The sequence below is a fragment of the Paroedura picta genome, chromosome 3 (genome assembly GCF_049243985.1).
Source record: "Paroedura picta isolate Pp20150507F chromosome 3, Ppicta_v3.0, whole genome shotgun sequence".
NCBI classification, from domain to species: Eukaryota; Metazoa; Chordata; class Lepidosauria; order Squamata; family Gekkonidae; genus Paroedura; species Paroedura picta.
Window position 1 is genome coordinate 2,854,471 of NC_135371.1, and position 13,962 is coordinate 2,868,432.

Genomic DNA, 13,962 nt, shown 5'->3' on the forward strand with positions numbered 1-13,962 from the left:
CTGAGCGGGATGACTCCCGAGTAGCCCCACTGAGCTGCAGAGCCTGGCTGCAGTCCGGGGCGTCCGTCTGGATCCGGCAGCAGGATTGGGAGCATTTTTCCATTTGTGTCCGGCGCTTGCAAGGGTTAAGGCCACCGAGCTGCCTGCCAGACGGGCCGACCAGGGAGCGGGCGCGAGAGGAGGCGGCCTCCTTGCCTGCGCGCGCCTGTTTTGCAGGGAGGGTCGGATTCTGCGGTGTCGAAGAGAGGAAGACCTTCGCCGATGCCGCAGCCGGCAACCCGGGGAAGGTTGGCTTGCGAGTAAGTTCGTGTGCGCGTGCGCGGAGGGGGCGCGTGTTTAGCTCGTGGCAGGGAGCTTTGATCCGCTTTGCTTTTCCTCCACTATGGGAGGGGGGGGGGGGGATAATGTATTTATCTGTGTTTTAAAGTGCCAGAAATGGATGGCCCGTTTTTTAAAGAGGGAGGCCCGTGGCCAAAATGTTGTTGCTGTTAGAGGGACAGATTTTTTGTTGTTGTTGTTAAGGGGGCAGTGAGGGAACCACCTTGGTTGCCAGCTTGCAGGCGAGGGCTGGAGATCTTCCGGCGTGCTTTTGTTATGACCTGGGGAATTCAAACAACAACATGTCGTTTCAGCCAGCCTTAAAAGCCCTTTTTTCTTCGGCATGGGGAGAGGCCAGGGCTGCGGAGCAGGGGGAGAACGGAGAGCATGATTTGAAGGAGGGAAGGGGTCTTAAAGCGGTTTAGGATCGCCTCCCCCTTCCTCTCCCCACAACAGACACTCTGTGAGGAATGTGGGGCTGAAAGAGCTCTGACAGAATTGCTCAGTGAGAACCGCTGTATCAGGACTGGGATAAGCCCAACCACCCAGGCGGCTGCATTTGGAGTACCAGATTAGAAGCCGCTGCTCTTAACCACGAAACCATGCTGCCTTTTAATGAAGGATTGTTTTATCATTATGATATACGGTTTCAAATGTTCAAGCAACAGCTGGACAGAGATTTATCCTGGATGTTTTAAGCTGATCCTGCGTTGAGCTGGGGGTTGGACTAGATGGCCTCTATGGACCCTTCCCACTCTAGGATTCAAGGGGGCGAAAATGAACTCTTGGTTCTAGACATTTGTTTGGTGTCTGTATAAGGCAAGGTACGCTGAGTGTAGGTAGATCCCCTGCCTGAAGGGGGCCTTGGAACCTGAGAAGACCTCCTAAAAGGATCAGGGCCAAAAAAAGAAGTTGCCAACAGCTGGGCTAGACTGACAGGCAGCCATGAGGAGGCGGTGCTGACTCTGGGCTGCAGCGGCACCAAGGACAGAGGAGGGGAAAGGCCAGCGCTATAAATACAAATTGGCTGCAAGTTCCCGGAATCCAAAGGCAAAAACCCTGTGGGGGGAGGTGCGGGAAAGGAAGGGCTGAGCTGTATATCCATTCAAGAGGCTTCAGATCTTTGCAGAGACCAGTGACAGCAGAGAATCTCCTTCACTCCTGTTGCAGGAGGGGTGTTATGCTGTGGAGCTGATGGTGCTGCTTGTTTGCCCCTACGCCAGGGGTGGCCACCATGGCAAGGGCTCATGGGAATTGCAGTCCATGGCCATCTGGTAGCTCCTACCCTCCAAAGCAGGCATCCCCCTCCTTCCCCGGAGAACTGTACTCTGACAGCCAGTTATAATTACGGAAGTTCTGGCTCCACCTGGAAGCTGGCAGACAGGCCAGGCATCAGTTTTGCTCGGCTGTGTAAGTGAGGCTGGGAGGGGGGAAATCAGTAGGTATAAGGGAAAAAAATTATTAATGGCGCCGGAGTTCCATCGCTTATCACTTTAGTTCTGCAAGGAGAAGAGACCTTTCTCTCCCCACTGGGGTTTGGGCGGGAGGACTGAGCAACTGCAGCCTTTTGTCAGGCGAGAGACGCGAGAACCCCAAGGCAGATGATGCTGCAGGGAGAAAAGGAAGGGCGCAGTCAGAGTGCTCACCTGCCTCTCCCACTCCCAGTTCTTCACTGGCGACCAGGAGGCATGGGTTCGGGTCCTACTCAAGACGATGGTGGCAAGAATGCAAAGCTTCTTTGGCAAGCCAGGAGGACCAGGCAGGAGTCCCCGGTGTGGTCACATAGGATGGACCATCTGTACTGACTGGCTGTCCTGCCTGCCAAGCATTTGGGCCACTGCCTCCCCCCCCACACACACACATCTGGAGTGCCCTTGGGTGTTTGTTGCTTTTCCCTGCAGCTGTTCATCCCAGCAGCCCTTGTGCCTAAACTGGAGAGGTGTGATGCCCCTCTCCTGACCCCCTCTGTGAGCTGTTTTTTTGCTTTGTTTTTTGGTTCAGATGACCTTGAGGTGTAACCTGAGGACACCCTGGAGAGCACACATTTGACCTGTGCTCCAACAGCTGCACTGGCTCCTAGTTGAATTCTGGATCAAGTTTAAGGTATTGGTTCTTACTCATAAGGCTATCCATGGTCTGGTTACTACATATGTGAGGCCACCTCCCTATCTATACCCCACAAAGAGTATTACTCTCTGCTAACACCGATGAGTTGGTGGTCCCTGGTCCCAAGGAGATACGTCTGGCTTTTCCCGGCCTGGCCCCCACCTGGTGGAAGGAGCTCCCTGAGGAGATCAGAGCCCTGAACGAACTCCCACAATTCCGCAGGGCCTGCAAAAGGGAGCTCTTCCGCCAGGCATTCGCTTGAGGCCGGCCGACTCAGAACACCCCCAGACTGGGCCCCCAGACTGAAAGAACCAACCCCCCCAATGTTACTGTTAATTGTTATTTACATATTATAAATGTGGTTTGGTAATCTTTTGATGCCTTATTTGAAAGTTGTTGATGTTACAGTCTATATATTGTTCCATGTAAGTTATATAATGTTCAGTGTAAACCACCCAGAGCTGCAAAGAAATGGGCGGTATAGAAATCTAAATAAATAAATATCTGGGCTCTATTGGAGCTCGGCCAGTTCCGCATGGGGATGATGAACTGTTAACCTCTAACTTCTGTTGGGCCCCACGGACCCACATTCCCACCATCTAACAGCAACTGTGGGAGATAGTCTGACTTGACCTAGATGGCAGAAGATTCAAGAAACCAGACTGCTAACTCTGAGCATACTTTTAACTGGGAATCGTTACTATCTGTTCTTTTATACTTTTAATTTCATTTTAATACTTTCCATACATGCATATGCAATGTGTTCTCTCAGGATAGGCAGTATAAAAAGCAAGGACAGACAGCTGATGCACAGTCATCCAAGGCAAAATTTTAGAAGAGCTGTTCTCAATAGGGGCCCTTGTGGGGGGGGGAGGGTCCTGGCACAATTGAAGGGGGCCACAGACTGACAAATGTGAAAAGGGGAACCCAAATGGTTGATGGGTGAGTCTTAACCAGGGTGGTTGAGGAACTTCCATTCTCTTTAAGTTCATTTCTGCTTTTTTGATATGTTCCCCTCTCCCTCTTCAACCCAAGGCATCTTTTCAAAGTCAAGGTTGACCCAACAGAGAGGGAAGGAGATGGAAGAGCAGGACCCAGAAGGGCCAGGAACTGGCAAGAGAGCAAGCAAAGACCTGCATTGCCTACAGTCAGGAACGGATGCTGAATTCTGGGACAGAGCTGTGCCAGAAGTCCCGGCCAAGGACACCATAACCTGTGCTGTACATGTCCAACGCTTCCGGCAGTTCCAGTATCATGAGGCTGATGGGCCCAGAGAGGTTTGCAGCCGGCTCCACGGACTCTGCAACCGCTGGCTGGAGCCAGAGAGGCACACCAAGCAGCAGTTCCTGGCCCTCCTGCCCCAGGAGATGCAGGGCTGGGTCAGAGGATGTGGGCCGGAGAGCAGCTCCCAGGCGGTGGCCCTGGCCGAAGGCTTCCTCCTGAGCCAGGCAGAGGAGAAGAGGCAGGCCGAGCAGGTGAGGGGGTTTCATGCTGTCCATTCAAGCTGTGATATTTGACTTTAGCCTAAGTCTTCCCTGCCTGATACGTATTCCTCCAGTGTCCAGAAACTTACCAAGGTTCTCAAAGCAGCTTACAATAGCCTTCCCTTCCTCTCCCCAGAACAGACACCTTTTAAGGTAGGTGAGGCCAAGACCACTCTGACAGAACAGCTCCAACAAGACTGTGACCAGCCCAAGATCACCCTGATAGCTGCATTTGGAGAAGTGGGGAATCAAACGTCAATCACCACATTAGAAGCTGCCACTCTTAACCATTAGATCACGCTGGGTCTACATCCTTCTTCCACCGTGGTGGAATACAATACGCCAAGTGAGGTTTAACCAGAGGAGATCTCACTTGGAGGTCTTTAGCATTCTTGCTCTTACCTGTGTCTCTCGCTACTTCTTCAGATGAGGGGACAATCTATGAAGATGGAAGCAACGTTCTCTGAGGAGGAAAGATCTCCTTGGGAGGAACAGCAGAGGGCGCAGTCCCAGGAGCGTGCCCAGGAAGCCATCTTGAGTGGTAAGGGGGCCTTGGGCCCAGATTTGGACACCTTGTGAAGCTGTTGGATAGAGGGTTTGGGACAGGAGAAATGGAGCATTCTTCTGCACACAACACAGAGAGAACTTCTGGGACAAGATCTAGAGGCCACAGGAGGAAGGTTGCCGGTGTAATGTGTTTTGAAAATTCTAGGCATTTACATACAAGTGCTAGAAATTTCTGAGGTTAAACAGGTAGCTGGACCGCTTAGTGTCCGAGGAGAACACAGACATTGTGGGGATTTGAGAAATTTGGTGGGATGAAGATGGCAAATTATTTTCAAGAAGGGCAACCGTCAAGGAATGCACCTTGGAGCAAAGAATCCTAAGTAGAAACTGAGGTCGATGGGGTCCGAACCAGTGGTGACAGACTCAGCGTGCAACGAGAAAGTCAATTGTTATGCCAGAAACTCTTTGGAAAGGGATTTAAAACAAATCAGTTGCTAACATGATGCCCCTGCATAGATCTATGGTGAGGCCACATTTGGGGTTATTATGTGCAGTTCTGATCAGCACACCTCAAAAAAGATCATAGAATTATAGAGTTGGAAGGGACCTCCTGGGTCATCTAGTCCAACCCCCTGCACTGTGCAGGACACTCACAACCCTCTCACTCATCCACTGTCACCTGCCACCCCCTTGAGCCTTCACAGAATCAGCCTCTCCGTCAGATGGCTCTCCAGCCTCTGTTTAAACATTTCCAAAGATGGAGAACTCACCACCTCCCGAGGAAGCTTGTTCCACTGAGAAACTGCTCTAGCTGTCAGGAACTTCTTCTGGATGTTGAGACGGAATTTCTTTTGAATGAATCCCTCTTCAACTGTGGTGCCCCAAACTGAACCCAGGACTCCAAGTGAGGCCGAACCAGAGCAGAGTAGAATGGTACCATCACTTCCTGTGATCTGGACATGATACTCCGTACACTATATTATTTTTATGTATTTATTTTTATATCGCCGCTCTTCCAGTGGACTCGCGGTGGTTTACATAAAAGCAGTAAAAAATTCAATAAAACCCCATAAAACACCCCTTACGAAAAATAGACAAAATAGATGGTGACCTGTCGCTCAGTACCCTTCTCTAGTACTTACTCCAGTACTCTAGTACTTACTCGGCCTTCTCTAGTACTTACTCGGCCTTCTCTAGTTTACTCAGCGGCGGCGGCCTCAGCAACCCCCTTGAAAGGTCGATCGATCCCCCCCGGGGGTCGTGACCCTCAGGTTGAGAACTGCTGGGTTAAAAGGACTCAAGGTAGTCCAAAAAAAGAAAAGTTGACTTGGCACCCCTGGGAATTTTGGAGGTGGGTCGTGATGTCACATTGATGTCATCCCCTGCTGAAAATGTGATGTCAGAGCCTCAGCAGACATTCTAGAAACCCCTTAATTTCGGCCTAGAGTTTTCAGAGACGCTAATGTCACGTGTGGGTTTGTGACGGCAACATCTCATGTGACATCATTTCTGCCCCCTGTCTCCTGGGGGCCTGGGTTCAGAGCCCTGTGAGAGGCTCCATCCAGTGGGAGAAAGGTGTTCCTGGTCCAGATGCTGCCACAGTTTGGAGCTCTGGCGTTCCCAGGATGAGCTTAAAATGCCACAAGAGTCTGAAATGTGTCTGCAGCATTTATAACTCCCTGGTGCTCATGGGAACCTGGTACTTTTCTTCTAGCTCTCCCGCTGTAGCCCAAAAACCATTACCCATTTTGTTGAGTGTACACAGGGCAGAGTTTCACAACCATGGGAACAGGAGCGCAAGAAATAGGATTCAAACAAAAAGAGTTGGTTTGCATACCTTACTTTTCACAGCCCAAAGGAATCTCAAAGTGGCTTACAATCACTTTCCTTTCCTCTCCCCCGTGAGGTAGGTGGGTCTGAGAGAGCTCTGACAGGACTGCTTGGTCAAAACAGCCCTATCAGGGCTGTAACAAAACCAAGATCACCCAGTTGGCTGCATGTGGAAGAGGGAATCAAATATGGCTGCATGTGGAAGAGGGAATCAAATATGGCTGCATGTGGAAGAGGGAATCAAACATAGCTTGCCAGATTAAATGCCACCAATTTTCATCATTATATCACACTGGAGTTTAGGCCAACAATCTTTCTTCCAATATTCGCTCCCTCACAGGTAGTAAAGAGACGGTGTCGTGCCATCATCTTTGTGGAGGAGTGGAAATGGGTGCTGCACCTGCAGTCCAGGTAGGAGAGATGAGCAGGGGGCCACCTGAGTTCCCCCTTTCTTCTCTGGAGGGTTTCTGCTCCTGCAGTAGCTTCCAAGGTGTCTGACCCCTTCCTCCACCCCTGCCAATCTTTACGTCCTGTACCCTCCCGGAGCGCCCCCTTTCCAGAGAGCAGTCTCACTTGACCTGATCCCTGATGAAGAAATCCGCTTTTCCTTTCAGTGTCCCTTTTCCATTGAGGAGGTGGCCGTGTCTTTCACGGAGGCTGAGTGGGCCCTGCTAGATCCGGGCCAAAGAGCTCTCTACGTGGAAGTCATGCTGGAGAACTGTGGGAGTGTGGCCGCTCTGGGTAAGGATCGTTCTTAGGTGCCCAAGGTGTGAGCTGCTGCATTTGGGATGATGAATCAAAATATTGAACAGCGGTATGTCATAGTGAGGCTTGGCCCTGCTCTCACACCCACTGGGAGTTGGGATAGCAGTGAAAGCAGCATGTAGCAGAGTATGATGGAGCAGCCCAATCCACGGGGCTGGTTGGACAACTGTGGCCAGTGTTGTGGCCAGCATGAGAACAGGGTGGGTGTCACGGCTTGAGATGGAGACAGATGAAGGCCTTCTGTCACTTTGGTCTTGGGTCACTCTATCTCCTTCTTCTTCTCCTTCACTCTCTTTCCCTCTCCCATTCTCTCTCCCAAAGAAGGCAGGGCTGTAAGAGGGACTAAAGTGGTGATCAACGAAGGGCTGGAGAGTTCCTCAAGAGCATCTCAACAGAATATTTCCTTCCCCAATGAGCTGGTTGTGAGTGAGTATTTTTCATTGTGATGTCAAGAGAACAGGCCAAAAATAGGCCTGGAGGATTTCTGGTTGACTAGAATTAAAATTGGTTGGGTAGAATTAAAAATTTCTCTGAGTACGGCAGTAGGGAGACCTTTGAGAGCCTGAGATCTTGGAACTTCTTCCTGGGGGTGACCTCAGTTGTGGCTCTTTGAGCCCTTTAGGATCCACAGTAGCCTTACCTCCTAGACATTCCAGGGAAAGGTCAGGTCTTTAGTTAAGAACAACTTTGCCAGATGAGCCAAAGGCCCATCAATCCTTTCCTATGGTGGACAGTTATATATCTCCAGGCCTCCCCCACACAACTGGCATGCAATCCCAAACCCTTAGAACTGTGGGGTTCATTCACTGACGTCCTGACTTCTCCTTCCCTCACCTCAAATGTCTTTTTAGAGTCTGAAGACCAGACCCTCTCTCAGCACCCCTGGAAATAACCTCATGGTACAGTCTGAGGACTAGAAAACACAATAACTTTCATCTTTCATCATTGAAAGACTTGCATGGGAAAGAACATATGAAGGGCACATTGGGGAGGAATGGTCATAATATAAAAGCAGCTGTAATGGAGGGCTGGCCAGGGAGAAGTTGTGACCAGTAGCTCAGGAGACCAAATGCACAACCATTAATCAGGAATCTTGGATTGGTGGTTTGGCTTTATGTGTGAGTGGTGATTGGACCTTTCTCTCTGTTGCAGCAGGAGATGTCGAGGAGTCGGTTGGGGGACTTCAGGGGTTCTTATTGGAAAAAGACAAGGACCCGGAGACTGAATGTAACATCAGTGATCAAGACAGACCACCGAAGGAGGAAGAAAGCCACGCGGAGAAGACAAGGGATAAACCTATTCTTTGCCAAGAAGAATATTTCTGTGAAGTAATTTCCATGGTGAAGGAAACATACAAATGCTTGGAGTGTGGACTGACCTTCCCTGATGAAACACAATATGATAGCCATTTGCAAAAGCACCCAGGAAACCTCCATAAATGCCTGCAGAGTGGAAAGACTTTCCGTCGTGGAGAAAAACCCATTAACCACCAAAGATTCTATATAGGAGAGGAAATAGAAAGCTGCTCAAAGAGTGTGAGGAGCTTCTCAGATAAAACACACCTTATTCAAAGACAGGTAGTTGATTCTGAGAGGAATTCTGAGCAGTTCTACTCAGAAGCAAACCCTATTTTATTCAAAGGGTCTTACTCTTGGGAAAGCCTTCTTGGGGTTGCAGCCTCAAGTGTGAATCCATCTGTCTGCACAGAGAGTGGGAAAGGTTTCTCTGACGGGAAGGAACATAAATGCTTTCTGTGTGGAAAATATTTCAAGTACAGATCTGGGCTCCTTTTGCACCAAAGAACCCACACAGGGGAGAAACCTTTTGAATGCTCAGAGTGTGGCAAGAGATTTAGTAGGAACTTCTGTCTTCAGAAGCATCAGAGGATTCACACAGGGGAGAAACCTTTTCAGTGCTTAGTGTGTGGAAAGAGATTCATGCAGTGTGCCCATCTCCAACAGCATCAGAGAATCCACACAGGGGAAAAACCTTTTGAATGCTCAGAGTGTGGAAAGAAATTCAGTCAGAGTGGCAGTCTTCAGGAGCATCAAAGAATGCACAAAGGGGAGAAAAACTTTGAATGCTCAGTGTGTGGAAAGAAATTCCATAGGAGTTGCCATCTTGTGCATCATCACAGAATCCACACAGGGGAGAAACCTTTTGAATGCTTAGAGTGTGGAAAGAAATTCAGCCAGAGTGGCAGTCTTCAGCTGCATCAAAGAACCCACACAGGGGAGAAACGTTTTGAATGTTTGGAATGTGGCAAGCGATTCATGTGGAGTGGCCATCTTCAGCAGCATCTAAGAACCCACACACGAGAGAAACCTTTCGAATGTTCAGAGTGTGGAAAAAAATTCAGTCAGAATAACCATCTTCAACAGCATCAACGAACACACACAGGGGAGAAGCCTTTTCAATGCTCAGAGTGTGGGAAGAGATTCTGTCAGAATTTTACTCTTCAGCAGCATCAAACAACCCACACAGGGGAGAAACCTTTTGAATGCTCAGAATGTGGAAAGAAATTTACTTGGAGAGTCACTCTTCATCAGCATGAAAGAATCCACACAGGTGAGAAACCTTTTGAGTGTCCAGTGTGTGGAAAGAGATTCAATCGGAATGACCACCTTCAACTGCATCTAAAAACACACAAGAGAGAAACCTTTTGCATGCCTGGAGTGTGAAAAGAGATTCAGAGTTACCATCTTCAAGAACCTCAGAAAGCAGAATTATCATGTTAGCTCCATAGAATTCACAATAAAGTAATATGTGAGAAACCAGATTTTATTAATGCTACAGTAGCATAAATGTGCTTCTGTTGGGCAATACTTGTATTTTACATTGAATAAAGCTGATAGAAAAGCAGCAAAATGGGCCCATCAAAATGTGGTTGATAAATGTGGAACAGCTGAGAATCCTACCCACAATGTTTAAACCTTGTATGGGAATGGAAGGAGAGCTGTCTTATCCTGTAACTTGATGTCAATGTGATGTTGGAGAACCAAGCTCTTTGCTGACTCCAGCAGATGTTCAGGATCTAGGCCTAAGTAGGATTTTAAAAAAATTATTTGTGCACTCCAGGCGGGCTCTGAGGTAACTGAGAGAAAAAGAGATTGTCAGATTTTTGCTCTTCAACAGCATCAAAAATCTATACAGGATTCCTGCTAATGCTTTATATAGCAACCTACGGCCATACACAATAAATTCAACTACAATAAGAGATTCTGACTGAATAACAGGTCTAAAACCAGATAAGGGACAGTGTACATTCATGATTTAGGCCAGACTTTCTCAACGTTTTTTGCAAAGCCGTGAGGTTTCTTGGTTGCCCTGGAAGGGTTTTGCTAGTGGGGCGGGAGTTAATTTTTAATGTGTTTTTTAAACATTCATCAGGTGATATGCCACATATGGGTATGTTTAACCCCCTCCCCCCCTCCCCAAATGGCCAGTGATGGCCTTGGAGAGATTGGAAAAGGGAAGGGTTCCAGTCATAAAAATCCTTGCTGACTGAGGCTTGTTGTACGGGTTAACAACTGGAGCCAAGAGAGGTAGGTACTCTAATTTTAACAACTGCACTAGGGTGTGTGGCAGAGAGCAATGGGGCAGCAGATGCTTGCCCCAGCCCTGAATCAGTTCCTGACAGAGCGGTTTCTCAGGGGAACAGGCTTCCTCGGGAGGTGGTGGGTTCTCCATCTTTGGAAATGTTTAAACAGAGGCTGGAGAGCCATCTGACGGAGAGGCTGATTCTGTGAAGGCTCAAGGGGGTGGCAGGTGACAGTGGAGGAGCGAGAGGGTTGGGAGTGTCCTGCATAGTGCAGGGGGTTGGACTAGATGACCTAAGGGGAAACCTTCCAACTCTATGATTCTGTGTTCCTGGCCAAGCCGTGGAGGCCACTGAGCCATTTCTGGCATTTGGGGTGGGTGGGGGACAACGGAACATGATGTCATATCTGGTGGGAGTGCCTGGGCAATGTCACTTCTGGTGAGGTGACTTCCTGGGGCGTGACAGGGAGGTGCGATCTGGTGACATCACTTCCAGAGTTTCTTAAAGCCTGAAGAATGTTTCAGGAGTTTCTAAGTAGTAAAAAGCTTGAGAAAGGCAGCTTTAGGAAGATTACATTTTAATCTTAACCTATATTGGTGAACCCAGTACTCAGCCATTCTATATGTTACTTCTTTTCAGTTGTACCAGGTTAGAAGTTAAATGTAGAAAAAAAAAGTAGTCTTACCTTTTAAGGATGCATTGTCAAGTTTGGACTCCTCAAACTAGCTAAAAAGGATGAAAGCGTTTGGGAAAAAAGCTACTGACCCAGGTATAAAGACAACTCAAATACTTCAGAAAATAACTTCAAAGCAAATATTACTGCTTTGAATTTATCTTCTGAAGTATTTGAGTGACATTGAGTGACAAATATGACATTCACTCTCAGTATGGAAGGCAGTCTGTCTTTGTAGCCCAGGTAGCATTAATGCCATTAAAATAGCCTAAACTTATTTGTTAATGGACGTTCCCTTTGTAATTAACAATAAAGCTTTGAAGGAATTGCATTGTTTACCTAATGAACTTATTTGAAAAACTACAAAGGGAAGGTAACTTGGCTTGGACATCAAGAGGGTGGGTTATCCAGACTATTAAATCATATCCCGATGCAGCTATAGAATTTTGGATTATAGTATGGATTAAGATGAAGATAATTGCAGAAAGTGATTTTGCTTATACAGACCCAAAGTCATTTTTTCTTCAGAGACTATGGTCTGATTCTTGCTTCTGTGTAAATTTTTGGTTTTTGACATCGTCACAACCGACAGATGGTGACTGTAGGATTTTCAGTCCAAGAGACGTTCTGTTCAACCCTGCTATTTTGGGGTGTTCTTCCATCCAACCTAACCAGGGCCAATCCTGCTTAACTTCAGAGATCAGGTTGACCTGGCCTGTTTCATTCACAAATGGAATGAGGTTTTAGGTTATGAAATAGGGAATATCTGAAAATTAGAGCTATCTTTAGGATCATCGTTTCCCATTGGTTTGCATTACAATGGAAATTTATGCATCAGTTGTGCATGAAAGCAAAACTGATAGTAAAAATACAGAATCTGTTACTGGTTTTTTTTTCACCTTTATTTGTACTTTAGATTTTTACCTCACCCTTCCCATCAAAAGATGGGCTCAGGGTAGCTTAGAAGAATTAAAACCATAGTTAAAATAAAAATATAGTGCAGGGGTAGTCAAACTGCGGCCCTCCAGATGTCCATGGACCACAATGCTGGCAGGGGCTTCTGGGAATTGTAGTCCATGGACATCTGGCCGCAGTTTGACTACCCCTGATATAGTGAGTAACAATAAAAATATTTAAGACCCATTTCCACCCAACCCACAGTCATGCTTCACCCAAGTTCCCCCAATAAGCAGACTCTTGCTTGAAGAAATCACTTTATTGAAAGGTTAATGAGGCAGTTACATGAATCTCTGCTGGAATTAAAGGTAGTACAAATCCGCCTAGCTATAAGGCTTCTCAGCCCCCCTCTAAGAACCTTTTGCCACCAAAAGCCCAGGTACTATAACTCACAGTTCCCATGGCAGAAGTTTGCTGAAGCAAAGTGAATAAACAGACTACCTAAGACATACCAAGCATGGTCTCTGCTGATCGACACCAGGAGATAACAAGGAGGCTCTTGATGATCCCGGAGGTCCCTTCTAACTCTATGATTCTATGAAAATTGTCTGAAAACTTGCTCAGGGTTACAAGGTTAAAATAACAGTTTACATACCTCCCCCCCTTGGTAAATCACAGCTATATTATGACTATACATGCAACTCAGGTCATGGGGACAGTATGGTAAGAATGGATGACAACATGGCAGCTGACAGGGGTAGCCAAACTGCGGCCCTCCAGATGTCCATGGACTACAACTCCCATGAGTCATGGGAACTGTAGTCCATGGACACCTGGAGGGCCGCAGTTTGACTACCCCTGGTCTAAAAGAGGTGAAACATCTGGATTCATTGGCGTGAGTCGGTCAGGAAGAGATGACGCTTACCAGAGCCAGTTTCTCCTCCTTGAGGCGCTGGCAGGAGCTCATGGGAATTGTAGTCCGACGACCTCTGGAGAGCCACCGTTTGGCCACCCTGAATCCGTTAACAGAGAAGACGGTAGACCGCCAACTGCCACCAACTGTCAAAACATGGCCGTTTAGAACAGGGGTAGTCAAACTGCAGCCCTCCAGATGTCCATGGACTACAATTCTCCTTACATGACAGTGACTATATGAGGTTGATGGAGTTCAGAGGCTAAACCAGGGGTAGTCAAACTGCGGCCCTCCAGATGTCCATGGACTACAATTCCCAGGAGCACCTGCCAGCGAACACTGGCAGGGGCTCCTGGGAATTGTAGTCCATGGACATCTGGAGGGCCGCAGTTTGACTACCCCTGGTTTAGAATGTTCCCATCATGCATCACTCCAGCCTAAGGAGTGCTCCCATGCAGGCCAGGATATATAAAAGCCAACGGTCCATTGGGACCCTCCCCTTTGAAAATGTTAAGGTGACTCCCCCTCAAAACCTCTGAGGCGAAGGGGTCATGCCCAGAAATGTCCCCAGAGTGGGTCACTGGGTGGAGCAGGGTTGTCAGCTCCAGGGCGGGAAACTTTTGGAGATTTGGAGGGGGGAGCCTTAGGAGGAGAGAGACCTTGTGGGGGTCACCCTGCCATGGGGTTTATCCTCCAGGGGTAGTTAAACTGCGGCCCTCCAGATGTCCATGGACTACAATTCCCAGAAGCATTCGCTGGCAGGGGCTCCTGGGAATTGTAGTCCATGGACATCTGGAGGGCCGCAGTTTGACCACCCCTGCAAGCATCCATGTTCGTCATCATCATCATCTGCCTGCCCTGACTCTTCAGACTCGGGGGAACGGATCTCTGTAGTCCGGAGAGGAGCTGCCATTCCGGGGGGATCTCC

The 13,962-nt window shown here is 48.2% G+C and overlaps 1 protein-coding gene across 1 annotated transcript; it reads left to right on the forward strand.

Annotated features, from left to right (window-relative positions):
• Nucleotides 1-61: 61 nt before the first annotated feature.
• Nucleotides 62-11,550, forward strand: LOC143833953 (uncharacterized). The gene is made up of 8 exons (XM_077330326.1): nucleotides 62-299; nucleotides 2,320-2,421; nucleotides 3,460-3,899; nucleotides 4,335-4,449; nucleotides 6,586-6,656; nucleotides 6,860-6,986; nucleotides 7,332-7,436; nucleotides 8,163-11,550. Exons 3-8 carry the CDS (start codon nucleotides 3,504-3,506, stop codon nucleotides 9,689-9,691), a joined length of 2,343 nt encoding a protein of 780 aa, XP_077186441.1. The 5' UTR covers nucleotides 62-299; nucleotides 2,320-2,421; nucleotides 3,460-3,503; the 3' UTR covers nucleotides 9,692-11,550.
• Nucleotides 11,551-13,962: the final 2,412 nt, after the last annotated feature.

Excerpts from the sequence above, each read along its gene's own strand:
- LOC143833953 (XM_077330326.1), top strand. The coding sequence starts at position 3,504 with ATGGAAGAGCAGGACCCAGAAGGGCCAGGAACTGGCAAGAGAGCAAGC. Across the intron at positions 3,900-4,334 it reads AGAAGAGGCAGGCCGAGCAG|ATGAGGGGACAATCTATGAA; the intron begins GTGAGGGGGTTT and ends CTACTTCTTCAG. Across the intron at positions 7,437-8,162 it reads CCCCAATGAGCTGGTTGTGA|CAGGAGATGTCGAGGAGTCG; the intron begins GTGAGTATTTTT and ends TCTCTGTTGCAG.